This window comes from Dreissena polymorpha, chromosome 2, assembly GCF_020536995.1.
Source record: "Dreissena polymorpha isolate Duluth1 chromosome 2, UMN_Dpol_1.0, whole genome shotgun sequence".
NCBI lineage: Eukaryota > Metazoa > Mollusca > Bivalvia > Myida > Dreissenidae > Dreissena > Dreissena polymorpha.
The window spans coordinates 148,776,473-148,801,667 of record NC_068356.1 but is presented as its reverse complement, the minus strand read 5'-3'; the positions used below and the strand labels follow the sequence as shown (position 1 = coordinate 148,801,667).

Here is a 25,195-nt window from a genome sequence, read left to right as displayed (position 1 = left end):
TGTACGCTATGGTGATTGGACAGGCCTTCTAATATTTCACTGGGTAGGAAAATCTCATTCTTGGCATTCTCAGCGTTTCTGAAACGAGACAGAGACGCGAGTTGAGAATTTGTATTCATTATTAAGGGGAAGCGGACAATAACAACAAGCGAGGCATGGTATTGTAATGCGCATGGGGGGATTAGAGGGTTAGGGTAAGGGTTAAGGTTAGGGTTAGGGGTCGGGTTTGGGTTAGGGTTAGCCTTAACCCATACCTTAACCCTAACCCGACCCGTAACCCTAACCCTAATCTAACCATAGCCCGTGGTTATCTCTCCTATACCATGCCTCGCTCGTTGTAATTGTCCTCTTCCCATTATTAAGTTGTTTCTTAGATTTGCTATATTTCTTCTTTGTAATTATTACTTATACGCAGAGAAACGATTTGAAACTGTGGTGTTGTCCATACATGCTTTGAACTTCCAGTCAGTTAAATTGTATTTACCAATAAGGACGCGTGACTGTGCGGACTGCGCAAGGTTATCCCAGTTTTCCCAGAACAAGGCTCTATTTATCTTAAGCTGCTTTTAACGTTCGTTTTTGTGTGATTAATTTTGATCAATGTGTACCCATAGTCTGTTTTTAAGTTTCTTTGAGTTTAGCTTTCTATCTGCAAATTTTTTCATCGGCGAAAAACAAACGCGATGAGCATAAAGCAGTGATGTCAAATATAAGACACAAGGCGACTTTTATAAAAAGCAATGTCCATTTCGTAGAATCTGAATATTTTGATAAACACTTTATTATAAGTTGATCTTAAATGCCCTTAAACTGCTAGTAAACGTGTCTTCTGTTTGTGTAACATTTCGGTTGTTCATAATTCGTCTAAACAAACTTAAAAAACATTCGTAAAAACTAAAACCTGCTCTTTTTATCTTCCTTATTGGATTCAGTTTCGAACTCTTTTGAACGCCTGTCACTCGAGTAGCTATCGTACAATTTTCGCATTTTATCTAGATTTTAATGTTAAACAAAGCCATATTTTGCGATCGTGCTGGATTAAGTTTGTCGTTACAGATGTTGCTGTTAGTAACTAAGTAACGTCACTAGCATTCTATTCAGGTAGCATGTATAAATACAGTATCAACATGTACACAAGTATACATTTATTCAAAAGTCGAATAAGTCAGGTGCAAATATGGAGCAATATCTGGGTGAGATAAAGCTTACACCAAAATGAGAACACATTGTATACATAAAACAACACTACAAATAAAACGCAAACACGCCACAATAAAGCTGCATCGCAAAATATAATTCATAAATACATATATGCAAACAACTGAGTCGTCACTAAACAAACTTTTTATCATTTTCTACAGGAAAAAAGATAACATATTTTTTTATCCTGCAAAACCGTACCACCAATAGTTGGGGAAAGTGGAATACAAATACATAGTTAATTATCTAGTTAATCAAGAATGATGTTGGTAACTAATTAAAACACGTCAGATTATAAACATGCATGCAAATACTGAAGTCGTGCATGCAGTTTCGACACAAGCGTATTTCACACTAAAACGAACATGTGTATGCCATACATGGCTTAACACAGAGCAAAAATGGCGGCCTAAATTATGACAAATGGTGTGTATGTCATGCGTGGGTTTGAAACAGAACGAAGCTGTTCGTGTCGTTAACTCATAACTTTAAAGGGACCTTTTCACGTTTTGGTAAATTGACAAAATTGAAAAATAAATGTTTCAGGTTTGCAAATTTAATAGTTATGTTGTAATGACATTTGCGAGAAAACAGTAGTACTGAACACTTACCATGCTCTAAAATATTCATTATATGCATCTTTTGAAAATTTAAAACCTGAAAAATATCAAGCGTTACGAACCCGAAACGATTTAATAATTTAGGGAGTCATGTTGCTATCGGTCTATTCTTTGACATCACGAGAAGTGCTTATATATATAAAGTATTTAATACACTATTCACTGTATGAGCACGCATGGCCGATTGGTTTAAATGCTATTTAGTTCCAATGTTTACATTTATAGAATTTAAGGCATTTAATGACAAACTTCAATGATTGCCAAAATCTGTGAAAATGTCCCTTAAGGGGTGTTGCTGCAGTTTTGCTGATTTTTTTCCATCTAATAACTTTTGCTCAAAATTTATATTCAAGTACTACATACAAATACTATATGAAAAATGAAATAAAAACATAGGGTCACCGGCCTTGTTTTGATTTTATTCGCCATTATAAAACATGTACTTTTTCATTAAAACTGAAAAATCTCTAATTGCATAAAAATGATTAATAACCTATAAAATTGGCAACATGTAGATATTATATAAGCTAATATATATCATATACCATTTAATTAAACCACAAACTACCAAAAAAATGGAGAACACAAGTTAAATTTAAAGAAATTTGATTTTTATAATTTTTATGTCACCCAAAAATACGTCAATTTTTTACTATTTTAACCACAAAAATGGAATTTAAAAAAGTTCTATCTAATAACTTTTTGCGAAACTGCTCAAATATGTTCATCTACGTATTTTTATCATTACAAAAATAAAAAAAGGGGGTCACCGCACTTTTAACAGAGATTTTTTTGTTTAACTTTCCCTACCGTCTATGTCGAATTTCCTACAATACAGCAATTAGGCGAAACCCATGTACCGGTAAATAGACTGTTAGAGATATGCATAAACATTATATTTTGTTTACAATATTAATTGGGATCACAAAGGCTTACTAAAAAAACACAACACTAATACAATATTTAATCACAAACATAAGACCAAACAGTATCAAACTCGACCTTAATCATCAAAAACAGGGACTTGTTGACAGATTTCGGCATGTTTTGAAGTTTGTGATTAAATGCTTTTAATTGATTAATGTAAACAACAGGACTAAGAGCTCCAGGAAAAAAACAAGAATGAAATAAAAGAAAGAAAAAAAGAATTAAAAAAAGTTAACCGCACCTGGGATCGAACCACTGAGTACCTATTATGAACCTACTCGGTGATTAATTTGTGATGATTCTGATAACAAAACTATTGGGTTGTGATACAAGCATCGGTGTTGCTATAAATATATTATCGGTTAAATAAAATGCCGCAACACCCCTTAAATAAATAATATGTATTCAATGCTATGTTTTAAACATAAACGTGTTGTGTCTCAACGTGATTTTCTAAATGACTTCAAAGCATGTGCATGACACGGTTTGTTTCTCTTAAAAAAGAACAAAATCTGTCTCATCATCTCCGTCTAGATTATAGTTTGGGTTGGGAAGGCTGGTCGAGTATTGGCTGTGGAGGTCACGTGCAGACACTTGCGGTGTGTAACCCTTGTGCGAAAGGCGCTCGAGAATGTCTTCCGGTATGTGGATCTCGCTCTTCGCGTCCTCCGCGCGCCTGTAAGCACGCGCCAGTGATGACGTAATTATGTGACATAGCAAACATACAACCTGATGACGTCATTATGTGAATTAGCATACATAGCACGCGCCAGTGATGACGTCATTATGTGACACAGCATACATAGCCCGCCCCTTTGAATACGTCATTATGTGACATTTATATACATAACACGCGCGAGTGAATACGCCATTATGTGACATTGCATACATAGCACGCGCCAGTGATGACGTCACAGTGTGGCACAGCATATTTAGAAAACCAACCAAAACAGCGGAATAAACAGATACTACCATATATATATTATATTAATAGGAAATCATAACACCTGATGCCATGAGTACATGTTTGTGTCAATTCAGTAACGAAACATGACAAGCTCCAATTTAATCCGGTTTAGTAGGAAGTTGTCCGTCTAGCCAAATACAGAAAAAATCTTAACAACAATTAATTATATAAACTTTGTTGTCCCAAATGTATAACAGCAATGCAAATTTGCATGAGTATGTGTCTTCTTGGACACATGCCCTATTAACGAGACTTCTCGAAGACTAGATTATTTGGACACCATGGACATAATTAATTGCAATAAACTTAATCATGTTTGTACCGTCAATTATGCGATCATAAACCTTCAAATATATTAATAAGTAAAAAAACTAAATCAACTACAGTAAAATTCGTTAACATACGTGATCGATGAGTTGTTAGGCAAATTTAACACATTAAAATGTTAAGAAAATATTAGCGAGAGTATATGAAAATTTAGATCAGACACTTTTCGATCGAGTCATGCTTAATATTATATTATACGCATTATTCGCTTGTCTTTTTATTAGAGGTGCATTCATTTACCGATGTCGTTTACCAAGTATTCATTCCATTCACCTCTGTATTAGGCAACGAAAGACGGTACCATTCAATCATTATTTTATTTATTTTTACATATTAAACCATAACACTGGGCGGGGGTGGCTTATAAACTCGGCTTGTAATTTCAGCATAATACATACACGGTTTCGATATTCGTCTAAGTTACATTGTTTCATCATAATTTGATTCTGTATAGCTCTTTGGTTTATACGATAAACTTAAAATGTATAAAAAGTACATGTGTTGCTGTTTTACAAGATTCTTGACTCACTGCACATTAAAAATATAAGTTCAGTGAACACATTTTTAGGTATGCAATATATAAATATATGTAAAAATATGTTGTTGAGTAAATTTTAACTGCTTACTGAAACGAGTTACTTAAGTCTCCAGCAGTAAGTGGTATGCACCGTTGTTGTAATTATGAATGTCCTAAAGCATGAACAATGGCGCAAATGCTATTCTCAGTCAATGTTCCAGCAGCAAATAATTAATCTAAAAAAATCTCAAATCAATAATAAACAGCTACGCCGAAAACTACATCATGTTGAGCGATTTGAATGTACTAAATTGTAAAAGACATTTTTACTCGATGTCATTGAATTAGATCTAGCTGTTTTCGAAAACGTTATCATTAGTGACATATGTATCGCTGAAATATGATTTCATATGCGAACCGACGTGACTTCATAAACCAGACGGAAACATGAGTGACACAGGCGTGACGGTGTACGTGTTCAGGTGAGTTATAAAGGGTGGAAGATGCAACCGCTTCTCACGTTTCCTGAGAGACGCAGAAATAAATACAATGAATATAAAATATATGTCAATATTATGCATTTTTCACAAAAATATCGATTTGAAAGTTAATCGTGCATGATCGTACATCATCATGCAGCATCGTTCATCATCGTATATCAACTTACAGCACCAGTTCGCGAATCATTATTCTTATTTTAAAGGAAGCACAGCACAGCACTATCAACTGTAATAGACCTTTCTGCTCTATCAGTCATATGATAACATGTGATAATCATATGAACTACAATGTAAAACGCAGCGCGACGAAAGTATAAGTCAATTGACAACATGAACAGATTGTCAGAAACCACTTATCTGGCTATACTTAACGTTATACTGAATGTTTAAATCTGTAAAATGTTCCATTCATCGTTCATTCCATGGAAGTAAACATTGAATCCGTGTTCTGAGAATGCATGTGCGCAGCGTGTCGTCCCAGATACGCCTTTGCAGTTCGCTACATATACAGGCTAATCTGGGACGACACTTAACGCACATTCATTAATCCCAGTTTCCCACACTGAAAACTCTTACTTATACGAACCTCATCTGATAGAAGCAACAGAAGGCGAAGACGATGATGATGACGAGGGCGCCGAAGCAACCGGCGGTGATGCTGATGATGGCGCCGGTACTCAGCCCCTCATCATCCGCTGTGGACGCTGCCGGGGGCAGGGTAGGGTAAGTGACCTTTGCTGAAATAAGACGAATCTCACGGATATGATATGGAAAAATGGGCTTAATACATGTGCGTAGAGTGTCGTCCCAAATTAGTCTGTGCAGTGGAACATCATAATCCTGGATGACACTTTCCGCGCAAGCTGGGTTTGTACCAATAAAAGCGCAAAGTGTCGTCCGTGATTAGGCGGCACATGCTAATTTGAAACGACACTTTACGCACATGCATTACGAAGAGTTTTCCCACGAAATAATTATTCTTGGACACGTTGTTTTAGTAAACATAAACGGGTTAAGAATTGCATAATAATGGCACTGACATAATTGCTGTTTGACAATTTATGTTTGCTTGTTAACAACCGTTTCGCATTTGTAGACAATAACACAGTCCAGGAATAGTTGTGCTTAAAATTATCTGTAAAATAAATGTTGGTATAGTCAAATCACTATTATACATATAATCTTGACCTAGTGACACCAATGTGAATAGTGTACAACAAATGTGCAGTCAAGACACCGTGTGACCAATAAAGCTTAACATGCGCGCCTAAACATGTAATGAGTTCTCAAAAATTTGGTTAAATGTGCTCAAAGAGTCGTTCCGTATAAGCCTGTGAAGTCCGCGTAAGCTTATCATGGGCGACACTTTTCGCTGTTAAGGTATTTTCCGTTTAAAACGTCTCTTCTAAACGAAAATCCAGTTTAAGCGGAAAAGTGTCTTCACTTATTATGGACTGCACAGGCTAATCTGGGACAACAGTTACGTACATGCATACATTTTTTTCATTTTATTTTACGATAACATTTATTAACAGTCAGTTTGTTGTTCATTCATGGTTCGTCTGTGAAAAACAAAACCTTGTAAGAGTTACATTAAAACGACAACGAACGAGCAATCAATATGAAAAAACAAACTTTGAAGGTTACCTCAGTTTCCGATATTTTGTAAAATAAATTTCATAAACATATGATTTAAACTACGTCGTATGTAAAATAACTATATGAAGTATTATATACATGTTTATATCATTGTCACATAAATGCAACAATATACGTGTCGGCAACTAGTATTAATACGCATAGTGTATACACTAAACTAAAATACTTTCTTTGCAATTATTTAACAATTAAGAAACACGCGATATTATTTCACAAAACATTATTATTAAGTTGATTCAGCTATCATTACTTGAAAACTAAAACAATTAATAGAAAAATTGCAGAAATAAATAATATAGTTACAGTATTTCATGTGAAAATTATACGTTCAAGCTTTCATATGACAGATAAGAGTTCAAATGAAAAATTATATAACTATTTGAGTTGTTAAATTAAAAAATGAAAATGCTATGACTCCACTCACCTTCACACTTTCCTGTCGTCTGATCACACGTGCTGTCATTGCAAGTTTCCAGGCAGTTTGAAATACACTTAGTCCCGTACTTTCCAGCCACACATTTTGTTTTGCAGTCTCCATTCACTGAGGAGCACTGAAGTTCAAAACATCCGCTACATTGGTTGGCGCAAGTGCTGCCGTAATAACCTTCAGTGCAGCCCGTGCAAAGCCCATTGGCGTCGCATTGCTTGTTTGCGCAATTAGTCGGGCAGGTCAAAACGCAGTCGACCCAATAGAAACCGGTGTTGCAACCGTTGTCACAGAAGCCGTTTAACTGTCCACATGTTCGACCGTTATTCCCCGGCTTACAATTCCCAGAACAAGTCGCCGTGCAGTTTGCCCCTCTGTATCCCGTCTTACATGGGGTACACGCCCCGCTTCCACGGTCGCAACTTACCGTAGCGCACTGCATGCTGCATACTGTCTGACACTGTGCACCGAAGAAGCCTGCTTTACAATCCCCTAAGCACGTCCCACTGATCTCGTTACAGACGCGACCGGATGAAGTGACCACACAGTTATCACTACATGGCAAGTTGCAGGCAGGAAGTCCATAGTGGGTGTCTTTACACTTGGTGCAGGTTCCTATGCAATGGTAACACAAACTATGGTTTAAACGTTTTCACGACGCAATTGTACCGCAAGCTTTGACCCCCAAAAAATAAACTGACAACGCCATGATAACACAAGCCTTGACTCAACAGTTTTGACAATGCAATGACAACACAAGTTTGGAATTAACAATTTTGACAACGTAATGGCAACACAAGCTTTGAAACAACTTTGTGGATAATAATACTGAAACAAATTACTCAACGGCTCGCATTCTGGATTCCTAAGAGACAAACAAAATGTCTGACAGCTAAGAAAATCTCTAACGCATATCTCGACCACATATAATCCCGTTTAATCGTTTCGCATCTGCCTTTATCTCAAAAATGTAAATAAGAACAGCACATTTGATTAAAAAACAGCATGAATGAATTACCTGCACTGCCACATTCTTCGCATTCTGCCGGGCAGGCCAGGTTACACATGTTGCTATAGTAACCAGCTACGCAGCCGTTGGTACAGACCCCCGTGCTTCCACTGCAGTTCCTTCCTACGCAGTTGTCACATGTCCCACTGCAGTCGCTGCCATAGTAACCGGGTTTACAGCCATTCAAGCAGGTGCCATCTTGTGTGCATTGTGATCTGTAACAGAGTCACGGGGTACCAGTTGGAGAACCGTGTTTTAATCATTATTTTTTTACGCCCGACGGCATCATAATGACAAACAATTGAGTTGCGTTCTGTGAAAACGGGGTTTAATGCACGACATTTTTGGCTTAAACTGGACTTTGCTCAGAAAAGACTTCTTGTAAATGTAATATACATTAATAGCAAAAAAATGTTGTCCCTGATAAGCGGACTGATCATGATAATCTGGGACGATACTTTGCGAAAATGCATTAAGCCTTTTCTAAAAACGAGGCTTACTTGTAATATTGACTTTCAACTATTTTAACTATTTCTTCCAAAATGCAGACATCTTCATTAACAATTTCCTTAAGTACATCTTTGGATACAACATCAAAATGTATTGTTGATAGCTACCTAAAGTTTTCCACATGACGACGAACCGTCATTTGAACCGTCATGTATTTCTAAGAATGATGGAAGTGGTCAGTTGTTATTGCTATTTTTTTTTAATTTTAAGTGTCGGTTTGAATTGATTGATTTAGACCGATATCATAGAACGATTAACTGATTGTAGAGCGAGAGCGGAAACAAATATTAAGGCCGATTTAAAGCTGCAATTCTATCTTTATGAGCCTCGCTCTGAGAAAACGGTGCTTAAGCATGTGCGTAAAATGTCGTCCAGATTAAACCGTGCAGTTCGCACAGGCTTATCAGCGACGACACTTTTCGCATTTACTGGACTTTGGTTTAAAAGAGACTTCCTTTACACGAAAAATGAAATGAAATCACAAAATGTCGTCTCTGATTAGCCTGTGCGGACTTTAAGCACATGCATTAAGCCCGGCTCATTTAGGCGTCTAGTCCATATCACGGCCACGTACCCCAAACATCCCTCATTGCAGAACTTGTCACATAACTTGCCGGTCCATCCCGTCCTGCATTTACATGAGCCGTCAGCCTGCTCACACCTCTCCGTACCGCCGGCGTAACATTGACAAATTTCCGTACAATAAGAACCTGCATATCAAAGAAATAAAATTAAATTAAACACCTGTATAAAACACAAATACATATATTTAAAAACACACCATCTGGAATGGTCAAGGAACTCAATTAACTACATAACTGCAAACATGAATGCAATGTGATAATCAATAGACCTGAATATACTCGAGCACCCGTCGTTAATTATGATGTTCATTCCAGTATTCTATGAAATCATATAAAATATTTTGAGAAGGCATCTGGAATGACACTTTACGCACATGCATTAAACCCCTTTTTCACAGAGCACGGCTCATATAAAAGTGAGCCTCGCTGTGAGAAAATAGGGTTTACTGCAATCTGCTTAACTGGGACGATACTTTACGCACATTAAGCCCCCATTAAGCGAGATATGTTGTTATTCTGGAAAGCGTACCATGGTAGTTGGTATTGCATCCGTTATCACATTGTCCATTCTGGCGGTTACACATGTTGTTTATGCACTGCGCCCCAGGACATCTGCTTTCACACGTGGTTCCGTAATACCCCGGTGTGCACTCTGTAACCATGGTAATAATAAATGACAATATTTCCACACCCGTCAGAAAATATTTGAATTACTGTTTATGTCAACCTTCAATAAATTGACTTTTTAAATCTATGCGATTGTAAGTTCAGCACGACTGTTTATATTTATAAATCGATTTCTGTTATAAAGCTCATACTAATTAATTTTATCAAAACAACTAACGCGATGATGATCTTAACGTGTTTCACAATAGACGGAAAGGTACGAGTGTACGTTTTTGCTAAAATGTTCGATAATTTATATCTACTGCTTCATCTAGAAAACAAATGAGTCGCGTTCTGAGAAAACTGGGCATATTGCATGTGCGTAAAGTGTCGTCCTAGATTAGCCTGTGGAATGCCCAAAGGCTAATCAGGGACGACACTTTCCGCCAAATTGGTTTTTTGCTAAGAAGAGATTTCATTTTAACGAAAAATGTCAAAAACGCGGAAAGTGTCGTCCCTGATTAGCCTGTGCGGACTGCACAGGCTAATCTTGGACGACACTTTACGCACATGCATTATGCCCAGTTTTCTCAGAACACGACTCAAATATACATGAACAAATAAAGGATATATCTACAATAGTAAAAACAGATATTTGTATATCAAGGCAGTATGTAAATCCAAAAGCTGCAAACAAAAAGGGAAACTATACCAGCAAAAAATTCGTAGAAAGCAGACATTATTTAGAGTGCATAGGAAGAACGTGAATAACAGGAAGAAATGGTGTATGTGTTGAAGACATAGGTTGATGTAATATGAATAATGACACTTGTGTATGTGAGACTTGGTCCTGTGAGCGGATTCGACTGATTTAAAGGGACCGTGTCACTTATAGGTGCCCCAAAAGATAAAACAATCGAAGCAATATAAGATTTTTAACATTAAATTATTAGATTTGCATTCTAAATAACGTATTTATAACTGCAGCGTGTAACAAATTGTGTATGAATTTTCCAAAGTTTGGCCCATTCATGTTCATAGTAGGGCCGTCCATGTAAACCGTCATTAATACATTTTGAAATTACCGGACAATGTGTCGCAAACTAGTGAGAATTAATGACCGAACGCACATTTTGCATATATCTTTTGCAACTCTTTCACAAGATATATCACGACATTGAAAACATCCGAAATGTTTTAAAAGGAGTATGATATATTTATATGATTTAATCTATACTGAAATAATATTTTGCCGATTTGCACGAATATTTGGATGTCTTGATCAGAAAATATGCGGATATAAAGTTCTTGATGAAACTGTCCTGCAGATGAAACTGAAATACAGACAACAACACACATTATTCAGGCATATTTTTTAACATCAACGCAAATTCTTGTGGTATCTATGTTGTTTTAAAACTTTAAACATTTTATTTCCAAAAGCATGACATTTATACAAATTTATACAATTGGTCCATACACACATAATGAGAAAAGGATTAGACCTAAAGATCTACAACATTATCGGGGGTCTTTCCCTTGGTATCCTTTTAAATATTTTACATACGCTGAACTCGACAGTTCAGTCCCACAGGACTTCTCTTGCAATCCGGACAACCACCTGTCGCGTCGCATGTACCGTCCAAGCACGTGTTAGCACATGGTGTATCACATCTGTAAGAAGAACTGACTCAATGCGAAAATGAGAATGTGCCAGATTTACATACACAAGTCTAGGTGTAGTGAACGTTTATATGTGTTTTTTTCGTCAAGACCCATTCAGTATAGTCACAGGACGGTATATGTTCCATACAAACATTTAACGATATAAAGAACAAAAAAACTTACTGTAAAATCATGTACATTTGTCCGCATGGAAATTCGTGGTGTAAAGACAATAATTTTTAGCGAACACCTAAATTCGTTGATTTCTGAGTTTTGAAAAAAAAGAGGAAAAAATTACGTTAGTCGTTTCCTATGTGTTTGTGTTGAATTCGTGGATCGGTAAACCCACGAAATCAACGAAAATATATGCCCCACAGTTAATTATGATTTACAATCTTGTCTTCAATAGCAACTGGAGCACATATTTTTGGCAAACCGGTATATCGGATGTCTTATGTCACGTGGTCTGGAGGTGTGTTCAAAGCTGTGAAAACTTTAGTACTAAATAAAGAGTTCACAAAGTTTGCATTCTGCGAAATGCTGATTTTCTCGAGCAAAAAAACCCTGTTAACGAAGACATATGATCATATTTATTACATACAACATGGAGTCATACAAAGAATAGTAGATACCTTGTTTGAATTAAGCAATCGAAATCAACCCTTTTATAGCAAAAATTCTGAATTATAAAGTGTTTACTTTCTGACATGAAATACATTTACCTTGGGGTGTAGTAACTCAGTTCACATCCTTGAGTACATGTTCCGTTGTTCGCGAAGCATTTCTTGTCACCTCCGCAGTGCGAACTGCATGTCCCGCTGCAACTGTCGCCATAGTAACCATCAGCGCAGCCGAGGTCACAGTTGTTAGCGTAATTCTTACACATTCTATTCTTGCATCGAATACTGCACGTTTCGTTGCATACGGTGCCGTAAAAAGTGTCCTTACATCCGAATGTACATCTACCGTCAAGTATTTCACACACGCTGTTACCGTTGTTATCGGTCAGGCAGTTTGTGTGACACGCCTGAAAAATATGAAATAAACGGTAATCGAATCGCTATGGCATTGACAACCAAGTTTCGGTTTTACCTTAGCCGACTTACTTTTATGGGTGGTCATCTTTACTTTCGCCCTATACACGAACAAGAGTCATATCTTGTCACAAAATAAGCCGGCTAGATCTAGGGTATATTGGCAAAATTTCAATAATGCAAAGGAAATAATTCAAAAATGTTTAAGACGTATCAAACTTGGATATTGGTTGAGATTTAATGCGCAGAAACATTGTTGCCAAGTGTTATTGTGTTTCGACTTGCACAATTTGGGTTTATGGGTAGTGGATCTTGCACAATTTGGGTTTTAGGGTAGACGATCTTGCACAATTTGGGTTTAAGGTAGACGATATTGAGTTTGCAACTATTTCATAAGTCAAGGGTAATCATTTAGAAGTGCCTCCGGTCGGCGGGCTTATTATCAAACATTTTGGAAAATACAGCGGCCAGCATTGATCACGACAGCAACCGCCCGTTCATCAGGAATGTGTTCCCTAAATACGCCCAGTTTTTAAACAAGCATATAAAGTCTATATAGAACGTCTACCTTGTTAAAACAAGAGGCCCATGAGGGCCTGAATCGCTCTACTGCTATAAACATTGTGCAAGTTTGGAAAGAATAAGATGGAAACTGTGTACTTAATCGTGCAATTTTCTCAAAATCAAGGGGAGATTATTGTGTACTTAATTCTCCGATACTGCTCATATTCAATAGGGTTCAAGTCCTCATTGATATAAAGATACTGTGCAAATGTGGAAATAATTGGATGAAAACTGTGGAATAAATTGCGTAAACAAGCGGGATTTCCAAAATGTTCTCATATTCAAGGGGAAGTCATTCTGGAATTATTGCTTCGTTATTGCTCTTTTTAAACAAGGGCTATTTGTAAAACATGCCCCATATGGGCTGTCAGTTGTAGTGGCAGCATTGTGTGAATACGTTTTTTGTCACTGTGACCTTGACCTTTGACCTAGTGACCTGAAAATCAATAGGGGTCATCTGCCAGTCATGATCAATGTACCTATAAAGTTTCATGATCCTAGGCCTTATTATTCTTGAGTTATGATCCGGAAACCATTTTACTGTTTTGAGTCACTGTGACCTTGACCTTTGACCTGAAAATTAATAGGGGTCATATTCCAGTCATGATCAATGTACCTATGAAGTTTCATGATCCTAGGCTTAAGCATTCTTGAGTTATCATCCGGAAACCATTTTACTGTTTCGAGTCACTGTGACCTTTACCTTTGACCTAGTGACCTGAAAATCAATAGGGGTCATCTGCCAGTCATGATCAATGTAACTATCAAGTTTCATGATCCTAGACCTAAGCATTCTTGAGTTATCATCCGGAAACCATTTTACTATTTTGAGTCATTGTGACCTTTACCTTTGACCAAGTGACCTGAAAATCAATAGGGTTTGAGTCCTCATTAATATGAAGACACTGATCAAGGTTGTAAAGAATCGGATGAAAACTGTGGAGTTTATCGGATAAACAAGAAAAGTCTAACGCACGCACACACACACACACACACAGACACACAGACACCCTGCCATCCCATAAGAAAAAGTAACCATATTACTTTTTCTTGTCACTGTGACCTTGATTTTTGACCTAGTGACCCGAAAATCAATAGGGGTCATAAAGGATAAACAAGAAAAAGTAACCATTTTACTATTTTGAGTCACTGTGACCTTGACCTTTGACCTAGTGACCTGAAAATGAAAAGGGGTCATCAGCCAGTCATGATCAATGTACCTATGAAGTTTCATGATCCTAAGCCTAAGCATTCTTGAGATATCATCCGGAAACCATTTTACTATTTCGAGTCACTGTTACCTTTACCTTTGACCCAGTGATCTGAAAATCAATAGGGCTTGAGTCCTCATTAATATAAAGACACTGAACAAGTTTGTAAAGAATCGGATGAAAACTGTGGACTTTGTCGGATAAACAAGAAAAGTCTAACACACGCACACACACACACAGACACACAGACATCCTGCCATCCTATAAGCTCTTCTGCCTTTGGCAGTAGAGCTAAAAATAGATACCATCAAAAGTACAGATTCGATTATATACAACAATACTTTCGATTTTTATATCAGACTATTGGGCACTTACCAAAGTGAACAAGATAAAACACCGAGGGCGTCTGATCCAAGAGTATTTGTTATGTTTTCGGAGCTAAATTATTCCTATAAATTTGAAGATGGCATGTCAAAAGCGTTTCTGAGAACAAACCTGAGTGCAATCTGTTCTCCAGTATCCAACCTGACACATCCCCTGCCTGACACCCCCCCTGCCTGACACACCTCCTGCCTGACAACCCCTGCCTGACACAACTCCTGCCTGACACACCCTCAGCCTGACACACCCCCTGCCTGACACCCCCCTGCCTGACACACCTCCTGTCTGACACACCCTCAGCCTGACACACTCCCTGCCTGACACACCCTCTAACTGACACACCCCCTGTCTGACACCTCATGCCTGACACACCCCCTGACTGACAAACCTCCTGCCTGACACACCCCCTGCCTGACACACCTCCTGCCTGACACACCCCCTGCCTGACAAAACCCCCTGGCTGACAAACACTCTGCCTGACACACCTGCCTGACACACACCCTGTCTGATACATCCCCTGCCTGACTAACCCCCTGCCTGACACACACTCTGCCTGACACACCCCCTGCCTGACAACCCTCTGCCTGACACACCCTCTGCCTGACCCCCCCCCCCCCTGCCTGACACCCCCCTGTCGGACACACACCATGCCTGACACATCCTCTGCCTGACACAACCCCTGCGTGACACATCCCCTGCCTGACAAACACCCTGTCTGACACATCTCCTGTCTGACCCACTCCCTGTCTGACACACCCCTACCTTACACCCCCCCTGTCCGACACACCCTCAGCCTGATACTCCCCTGTCTGACACACACCCTGTCTGACACACCCCCTGCCTGACACAACCCCTGCCTGACACACACACTGCCTAACACAACCCCTGCCTGACATCCCCCCTGCCTGACACACCCTCTGTCTGACACAACTCATGTCTGACCTACTCCCTGCCTTTACACATACCCCTGCCTGACAAACCCCCTGCCTGACATAACCCCTGCTTGACACACACACAGCCTGACACAATCCCTGCCTGACACACCCTCAGCATGACACACCCCCTGCCTGACACACACTTAGCCTGACACACTCTCTGCCTGACACACCCTCTGCCTGACACACCCCCTGCCTGACACGCCTCCTGCCTGACACACCCCCTGACTGACAAACCTCCTGCCTGACACACCCCCTGCCTGACTAACCCCCTGCCTGACACACACTCTGCCTGACACCCCCCCTGCCTGACACACACTCTGCCTGACACACCTGCCTGACACACACCCTGCCTGACACCCCCCTGCCTGACTAACCCCCTGCCTGATACACATTCTGCCTGACACACCCCTGCCTGACACACCCCTTGCCTGACACACACTCTGCCTGACACATCCTCTGTCTGATACATCCCCTGCCTGACACACACCATGTCTGACACACACCATGCCTGACACACCCTCTGCCTGACACAACCCCTGCCTGACACAACCCCTGCCTGACACAACCCCTGCCTGACACACACCCTGTCTTACACTTCTCCTGTCTGACACACTCCCTGTCTGACACACCCCTACCTTACACCCCCCTGTCCGACACACCCTCATCCTGACACACCCCTGTCTGACACACACCCTGTCTGACACACCCCCTGCCTGACACAACCCCTGCCTGATACACACACTGCCTGACACAACCACTGCCTGACATCCCCCCTGCCTGACACACCCTCTGTCTGACACACCTCCTGTCTGACCTACTCCCTGCCGGTACACATACCCCTGCCTGACAAACCCCTGCCTGACACAACCCCTGCTTGACACACACACTGCCTGACACATCCCCTGCCCGACAACCCCCTGCCTGGCACACCCCCTGCCTGACACTTCGCCTGCTTGACACAAATCCTGCCTGACACACCTTCTGCCTGACACACCCCCTGCCTGACACACCCCTTTCCTGACACACACCCTGCCTGAAACCCCCCTGCCTGACACACCACCTGTCTTACACACCTCCAGTTTGACCCACTTCCTGTCTGACACACCCCTACCTTACACTCCCCTGTCTGACACACCCTATGCCTGACACCCCCCTGTCTGACACACATCCTGACTGACACCCCCCCTGCCTGACACACACACTGCCTGACACAACCCCTGCCTGACACACCCCCTGCCTGACACAACCCCTGCCTGACACACCCACTGCCTGACACAACCCCTGCCATTACACCCCCCTTGCCTGACACACCCCCTGTCTGACACACCTCCTGTCTGACCTTATCCCTGTCTGACACAACCCTACCTTACACCCCCTACATGACACACCCTCAGACTGACACCCCCCTGTCTGACACACACCCTGTCTGACACACACCCTGCCTGACACCCCCCTGCCAGAAACACCCCAGCCTGACACACCCCCTGCCTGACAGACTTCCTGTCTGACACAACCCCTGCCTGACACACACATTGCCTTACACACACCCTGTCTGACACACCCCCTGCCTGACCCACTCCCTGTCTGACACACTCCTACCTTACACAACCCCTGCCTGACACACTCCCTGCCTGACACACCCCTTGACTGACACACCCGTGCCTGCCTGTCTGTGAACATACCTGAGTGCAGTCTGCCCTCCAGTACCCAACCTGACACACCCCCTGCCTGCATGCGCCAGTGGTCTTGTCGCAGTATAGCATGTTGACACCCTGCTCGACGGTCATTTGACAGAACGCACTGCAGCTCTGTTGACAGTTTAGGCCCCAACGTCCGGCAATACAAGTCACACATTCTCCGGACTGCGACAAGAAGGTCATTATTACAAAACAAAGAACATCGAGCTGAGCAAAGCAGTCGAAAACAGTTATTTTTATCACGAAGTTCTTTGTTTCTTGCGAATCACTGACACGTATGTCCCGGTGAAACATGACAGACAAGTCACATAATATTCAACAACAGGCAAGACAAACAATTGAAAGGGTTTTCGGGTTGCGGGGTGGCGGATTCGGTTCTTATTTCCGCTTCATGTTTAATTGGGTTGATACACTTTGTTGAATTTTCCGTAAGCATACATCGTTTACAGAAAAAAAACTGTGTTTATTGATGTGTTTGCATAGCTATGGCTTATTATCAATTGTACACTTAACGGCATAAACTTTAATTAAGAAATATACAAGATAAGTATTGATGCAAAGCATCAAAGGGCGTCGGGAATTTCAGTGTAAAAGGCACTCAATGTAGTTACATGGAACGATTTTTTTGTACTGTAAATATTAATATATTGGCCGATTATTTTAAACAAAATAGAAAAAGATACTGGTATAACCATTATCTATAATTTTGTGTTATAACCCCCAAATAACCATTATTTATGATGTTGTGTTATAACCCCCAAATAACCATTATCTTTGATTTTGTGTTGTAACCTCCAAATAGTTCATAGTTCATTTTATTTACATTGGTTTCCTTTTTGTTACTGGCATCCGTGTGCAGTTTTCATTAATGGAACAGATTTGTGTAGGTTTTAAAAAATCTGCTTCATCGTGTAAGCGTAATTTCATAGTTTTCTCAACTTCAAAGGGAGATGAACTTATTCTTACGTTGCTCATTTACGATAGGGGTTGAGTACTCATTGATATGAAAACAATGTAAAAGTTTGAAAAAAATGAATGAAAACTATAAATTGCATAAAGAAGCTGCATTTCACAATACTTTGAAATTCAGTAAAAGATCATAATAGATTTATTTCTCCGATATTCATCATTTTCAATAGGGTTCGAGTAATACTGATATAAAAACACACGCGCTCTATATGTGGTTCTTAAAAAAAACTCCGAGGAGTGCTTGACTCTAGGGAAACGGGTTGCTGGGGCACAGCTCCTCTTTGATTAGCGGCTGCTTCCTTTATCGCAACTCATTGTTACAATCAATAATACGTGTCGCGCTTCGCGCTCTATATGTGGTAGGGATAGTACTTAGGACCTATGATAGACAACCATTAAAATACATGGATAATGGATGTGTTGTTTGCATTTATTTGTTAATATAAAAACACGTGTATTTTTTATAAGATATTTAAGTGATGTTAGAAATGTTAATTAACGTTGTCGCCACGCGGCATCCATTAATTTTAATAAAATGTCTAATTGTAGTAAAATGGATTTTAAAATGTCTACATAAAATAAAGCTTTATTATATTTATTAACCTGACTGAAAAAATTGTCAGCCGCCGAACTGTTCCGTTCGTGCCGGAACACGGGATTGAACCGGGGGCCTTAAGATGGTTGTTGCGTAAACAGCTTCAGTTTAACGCTCTCCCAACTGAGCTATTCCGGCTGACATCATTAATTTACTGCTTTTTGGTAAAGTTGTGTATAGCGATCGTTATTATATGTCTATTAATAAACTAATACATTGTACGTTTTCGTACCACTACGCCTTCCAATAAACTTGCTTGCGCGATACGTCGTCAAATATCGTACTACATTGATTCTCCACTAAATAAGCAAATGAGAGAAACCACAAAATAAATATATTTTGATTATGTTTTGTTTTTATACAAAACCAGAAAGTTTCGCGTATTTGCCCAGTCCCTGTGATCTTTCCCCGTGTCAGTTGTGGATCAGTTATTAATTAAAACAATTAGCTTTGCATTATTGGCAATCAATGTTGTAATAAATGTAATAGGCACAAATGCAGTACTTATTTACACAAATTTACACAACAAATCACCACTATGCAAAATATTCTTAAAACAAAAATATATACATAGATCCGTAAAATAACTTCTCCTCCCATAAGCGAAAAAAAATGCATTACATACTAGTCGCCGCTCTCCAGAGCGACGCCAAAAACCACTCACGCTTATTGTTAATTTTTTTTATGTTCCTATACAACTTTTGCTGTGATTACACAATCAAATGACATCATACGGCCCTTTCATTAAAAAGCTTGCTCAATTTTATGTGAGAAAGTTAACGTACACTTAGACAGCGGAAGACGATGAACTTATTTTTTTACAGCTATGGGACATTCGCTACAGAGCTCCCATCGATATTTGTTAGACTGACTTGAAAACTTAATGAACAGGAAAGTTACCGTATGTACCTTGCTGTTGAGTATAGTTTGTAGACTTGGAAAACGTCGTGTTAAAAGCAACTATATTTCAAGGAATATGTCATCGAGTTGTGTGCGTCATTATTTCAACGAACTACGCATTATGAAACTACATTTAAAGATATTGCTAATCAAAAACGTGTGAGCGAAAATGCTTATTATTAATTCCGAACGGTTCGCTGTAAAACAACCAGCATAACTATTTCTTTGTCTCGATATTTTGGTAACAAATAACAATTGTATCATCATTTCTACTTACGTTCCGTTCACACGAGGCACATTCACTCCTGCATTGCTGGTTGCACGTCTGACCGTACCATCCATCCTTACAACCGTCATCACACACACCCGTGTTCTGGTTACAGCCTGAGAACAACAAAACAGTAAACCATTCCGAATGCGTTTTCAACTTCAAATCAATACCTCAGCCTGAAAAACAAAAATGTGCATAAATGTAACGTATACAAACACACTTCGGATAACACAAATAATGAGGACGGCTGGCTCAATAGGTAGATCCCCGGTCAAGCCACATAACTTGGGTGAAAATTGGGCATGAAATCCTTACTACGGCCATTTACCCCTTGTATCATTGAATAAGTACAGTTGTCAGTTACTGGCATACAAATGTGCACTTAGTTCTGGTGAATCAGCTTTCCAAAGAAAAGTGATAGTTGGTTAACTGACGGCCTTGAAAATGTGCATAAATTTAACATATACAAACGGATAACAAAAACAACGAGGCCGGCTGGCTCCCTAGAGCGCTGGACTGCAAATCCGAGCATCTCGGGATCGATCCCCGGCTCAGCCATATAACTTGGGTGAAAATTGGGCATGAAATCTTTTCTACAGCCATTTACCTCCGGCACCAATTGAATCAGTGCAGTTGTCAGTTACTGGCATAAAAATGTGCACTTAGTACTGGTGAACCAGCTTTCCAAAGAAAAGTGTGAGTTGGTTAACTGACGGCCTTGATGACTATACTACTGTTGACAACGGGGCGAAATATCAAACAAAACAATCAAACGGAAACCACTATGGACTAAAGTCCGGAACAGCCAATAAAACGATTTGTATAAAGTTGTTTTTTCTCGGCACTTAATCATGAACAAGAGAAACTTACCCGACTTGCAGTTGGGGCAGGTCATGCTACAGAAGCTGCCATAAGAGCCTTGCGGACAGACTGTGCAGTGGTTGGGCGAGTAGCGGTCACACCTGTTGAAGAGGCACAGTCTACTCGGACAGGGGGTGGTACAGGCGTCGCCTGCGAAACCCGCTGGGCAGACTACAATGAAACATCATGGAAAATGTTGCAACCAGTTTTTATCAAGGATCCATTATTATTACCCCTCAAATCGAAACGGATTACTATGTAAACATCAGCTTGACATTATAATCCAAAGTATCCATGCAGTGTAAAGTTCTAAGAACGTCGCTTGTAAATGTTCGGATATCGTCGCGGTGAATTCACATGGAATACATTGTCACACAAATAACAACAACGAGCACTTTTGTAGCTCGTTAAATCTATGCAACCTTAACACACTTATCTCGCGTTTAAATTGTGGCTTTTGCTACAAGAAACATTAATTGTTTTATTGTTTAAACTTTATTTTACGAAATATTTCACGAAATATTTGTTGATTTTGAATGTTCATGGGTATTCAAAGGATGTATCTTGATGTTTGAATGTTCATGGGTATTCAAAGGATGTATCTTGATTGCGGAAATCTAGTCAAAGCGGAAAGTGTCATCATTGAATAACCTGTGCGGACTGCACATACTAATTTGTGGCGACACTTTACGCACATGTATTTAAACATTATTTAACAACAGCAAGGCTCATATTTCTATTGGAACATAATATTGTGTTAATAATTGCTGAAAAAAGGATGTCGTCACGTACCAGCTGACGGACAATTGACGCTGGGTGGGGAGACTTGGCAGTCGTCGCAGATGCCCGACACACGACCACAAGTACCGTCATTGCATTTGGAGCTCTGTCGTGACAGACAAAAAAATCATTAAATATAATTCAGCCTCGCTCTGTGAAAAAGGGGTTAAATGCATATGTGTAAAGTATCGTAACAGATAAACATGCGAAGTCCGCACAGGCTAATTAGGGACGACACTTTTCGCCTTAACTAGATTTCCAATAACAATAGACTACTGGTTAATGAGTACTGCCATAAAACTGAAAACTGTCGTTCCTTCTGCACAGGCTAAAATTTAAATCAGGACCACACTTCAATAAACGAAAACTAAGCCAATGAAAACGCTTGAAAATGTTGTATTACACATGTGAAATTAAAAAAATATGCCATGGTTGTATTACATGGAAAACAAGGTATAGCAAGTGATATAATCATATTATGTTTAAAATCATGTTAAAAAGTACTAAAAGCAAGAACATTCAAACAGCCTTTTGTAATACATCACACATACCGATTGGCACGTTAGCTGACACTGGTCGCCAAAGAAACCGACGTTACATCCTGACAGACAATATCCGGCCCTGCTGCAGATGCCGCGCAGACAATTCGCGTTACAAGCGCTGTTACATGTGGGCCCATAGTACATGCTGCCTTGGCAACCAAACGTGCAAGCCGCAGTAGTAACGTTACATGCTTTGTTGACGCAGTTGTTATTGCAGGACAAAGAACAGTCACTTCCGTAAAATCCATCTGCGCAACCTTTTTAATGACAAAAATAACAACCGGTTAAGATATAGAGGATATTTGTTCATGTCAGTGTAAGATCTTTAGCTATTTCACGAGCAATTATAGAAAATATATTTTCACGAGTGGCGCTGCCACGAGTGAAACCACGAGTGAAAATATTATATTTCTATGATCACGAGTGAAATAACAAACGATCTTACACTGACATGAACAAATGTTCTGTTTCTTTTATGCACCTTTTTCAAAATAATAATTAACAGCTGTTTCCCTTTCGCTGAAAAGTTACCCTTTCTCCCGTGGCGTGCCTCAATACATTTCAAAACACAAAACGACGTCATTAGAGTGACAAAATGACGTCATTATACCAGCGAAATTATCCAGTTAAACTCTTTTAAAATGTAAATAAACGGTATAAAGCATAAAATAAAAAGAAAATTTGTTGGATTCGATGGAATGTCGATTTTAATTCACTCGTGATCATAGAAAATATATATAAAGTTATTTATGATAATCTAAAATAGGAAAAGTAGTTCCGAAAATTTGTTATTTTCACCGGTGAAAATAACAATTTGTTTATTTTCAATGCTGTTATTTCACTGCAGAAATGTCAAATTTTATCATAAGGTATAAAAGAAATATGTGATCCTCGTGTACAAAAAATGGGGCTTAATACACGTGCGTAAAATGTCGTCCCATATTCGCCTGTGCAGTCCACACATGCTAATCGGCGCCGACACGTTCCTCTTATAATTTTATATGGTATTTTTCGTTAAAAGGAAGTCTCTTATTAGAGAAAATCCAGTCTAGGTGGAAAGTGTCGTCCCTGATTAGCCTGTGCGACCTAATTAAGGACAATTTTGCGAAAGAAAGGCAGATGTGTATAATGTTGCGGAATGCTTTAGGTTAACCAGGCTGTTTGTGGCTGAAGTATGGCCTCAACATGTTTAACTCTGAATAATTTCTTTTATAATTATATCAGCAGTTGTTTGACGTTTAACCCGCGAAAGTTTTTGTTTCCAAATACAATGAAAATAAAGCTTTTGCTTATTCTGACACAACCATGGGCGGAGTCTAATGTTGCGAATTGTTTTCGGAAATTAAACGCAAATGTTTAGGAAAACGCTCTTGCTCAAACAAATACTTTCTGCACTTTGCGGCGCTTTTAAAATTATAAGCAGTACAGTGGTTGTATTGAGGTTCACCTGATGTTTCCATTTTTTTTAAATTTTGCGTCAGATTTTCATGTTTAGCCATATTTTTCTTTAATTTACAATGCATTATAAATCGCATCGGAAGTTCACATCGGTGGCTTTTACTACAATAACTAAGCCGTAGATTCTGTCTCATAAGTTTAAGTGCAGAACAACAGACGTACCTTCTGAACAGAAAGTCCTCGTATTCACGCAGTTGTTGTTCTTGCAGTTCGGACTGCAGACAGCGTCACATTTCTGTCCGTACCATCCCATGTCGCATGGGGCGCAATAACCAAGCTCAAAGGAACATGTTGCACCTTGACAGAAGCTGCTGCATCTATCCGTACATTGGAGATTGTAGAAACCGTCTTTGCATCTCCCAGCATTGCAGTTTCCTGACCAAAATGTAGACACAATAAAAAAATAAAAATAAAATACATAATTCTAATTGTATAATCCCTATGTCAATTATAATTAAAAAGTTTTGCCATAGGTGTACTTTTAGATTAGATCTAAAATTGAAAACAATCAGAAGCCCTTATACGTTAAAATTCGTATTTTTTCACATGAAATTAACATGGCCAATATGGTGGTTTGAAGCAAGATGTTCACGTTACATTCATTATTTAATCGTCGTTCAAAGCAAGTGCGTGAAGTGTAGTCCCAGAGTAGCATGTGCAGTCGGCACAAGATAATCAGGGACTGAACTTTCCGCCTAAACTGGATTTTTATTAAGAAGAAACTTCCTTTAAACAAAAACGACTATAAAAGCAGAAAGTGCGTCACTGGTAAGCATGTGCGGGCTGCACTGGCTAATCTTGGATGACATTCTACACCAATGCCTGCACGAAATTCATGCTACACAAAGAAACCCACCAGTAAACCTGTTACAGCTGATCACCCCGGTGACGTCAGTGGCACAACCCTCGGAACAGCTGCGACTACAGGTGTCGCCATACAGCCCCGCCTTGCACGTGATACACGAGCCATTATCACGAGAGCATTCCAAGCACATTAATAAATACAACAAATGATTACATACCTTGCAAAACTAGTTACAATATAACGTTGATATTTGTTACGATGTCTGTTCAAAAAGGTAGGGCGTACACAAAAGGTTTGCCGATATGTGTGTTTTTATCGACTTTCTGTTGTGCTAGATACGATGACATACTATGACTTCTCGCAGTTCGTCGTTAATAGGAACAATATCGCGGTATATTTTTGTAAATTACTGTATTGCCGAGCGCATTTTTCAAAATATATAGCAAAGAAGTATACTGAAGAAAAATATCAATACACAACGTATTTCAGATTTAATATTATCCCACTTTTACAGCGAAATCGGTTGATTAAAGCCCCGTTTATTAAATTTCATCTACAATCAACGGCAAGGCTATAATCAATGGCACGAAATGACGTCATCAACTGCCGAACCGGGACTACTTTTTCCCACGCACCTCGTCACCTGTGTTTGCCAAGTGCATCAATAATAA

At 39.5% G+C, this 25,195-nt stretch overlaps 1 protein-coding gene across 1 annotated transcript; it reads right to left on the bottom strand.

Moving 5' to 3' along the window:
* Positions 1–450: 450 nt before the first annotated feature.
* LOC127870189 (multiple epidermal growth factor-like domains protein 6) lies at positions 451–24,714 on the bottom strand. The gene is made up of 15 exons (XM_052412844.1): positions 24,576–24,714; positions 23,882–24,094; positions 22,271–22,518; positions 21,732–21,825; positions 20,949–21,110; positions 20,085–20,191; positions 17,329–17,508; positions 12,241–12,545; positions 11,421–11,527; positions 9,777–9,899; positions 9,238–9,373; positions 8,163–8,368; positions 7,142–7,759; positions 5,645–5,795; positions 451–3,423 (listed from the first exon to the last, which is right to left on the bottom strand). Exons 1-15 carry the CDS (start codon positions 24,712–24,714, stop codon positions 3,243–3,245), a joined length of 2,970 nt encoding a protein of 989 aa, XP_052268804.1. The 3' UTR covers positions 451–3,242.
* Between the last annotated feature and the right edge of the window lie 481 nt (positions 24,715–25,195).

Excerpts from the sequence above, each read along its gene's own strand:
- LOC127870189 (XM_052412844.1), bottom strand. The coding sequence starts at position 24,714 with ATGTGCTTGGAATGCTCTCGTGATAATGGCTCGTGTATCACGTGCAAG. Across the intron at positions 12,546-17,328 it reads GGAGGGCAGACTGCACTCAG|GCGTGTCACACAAACTGCCT; the intron begins GTATGTTCACAG and ends CATATTTTTCAG. Across the intron at positions 11,528-12,240 it reads CTGAGTTACTACACCCCAAG|ATGTGATACACCATGTGCTA; the intron begins GTAAATGTATTT and ends TTCTTCTTACAG.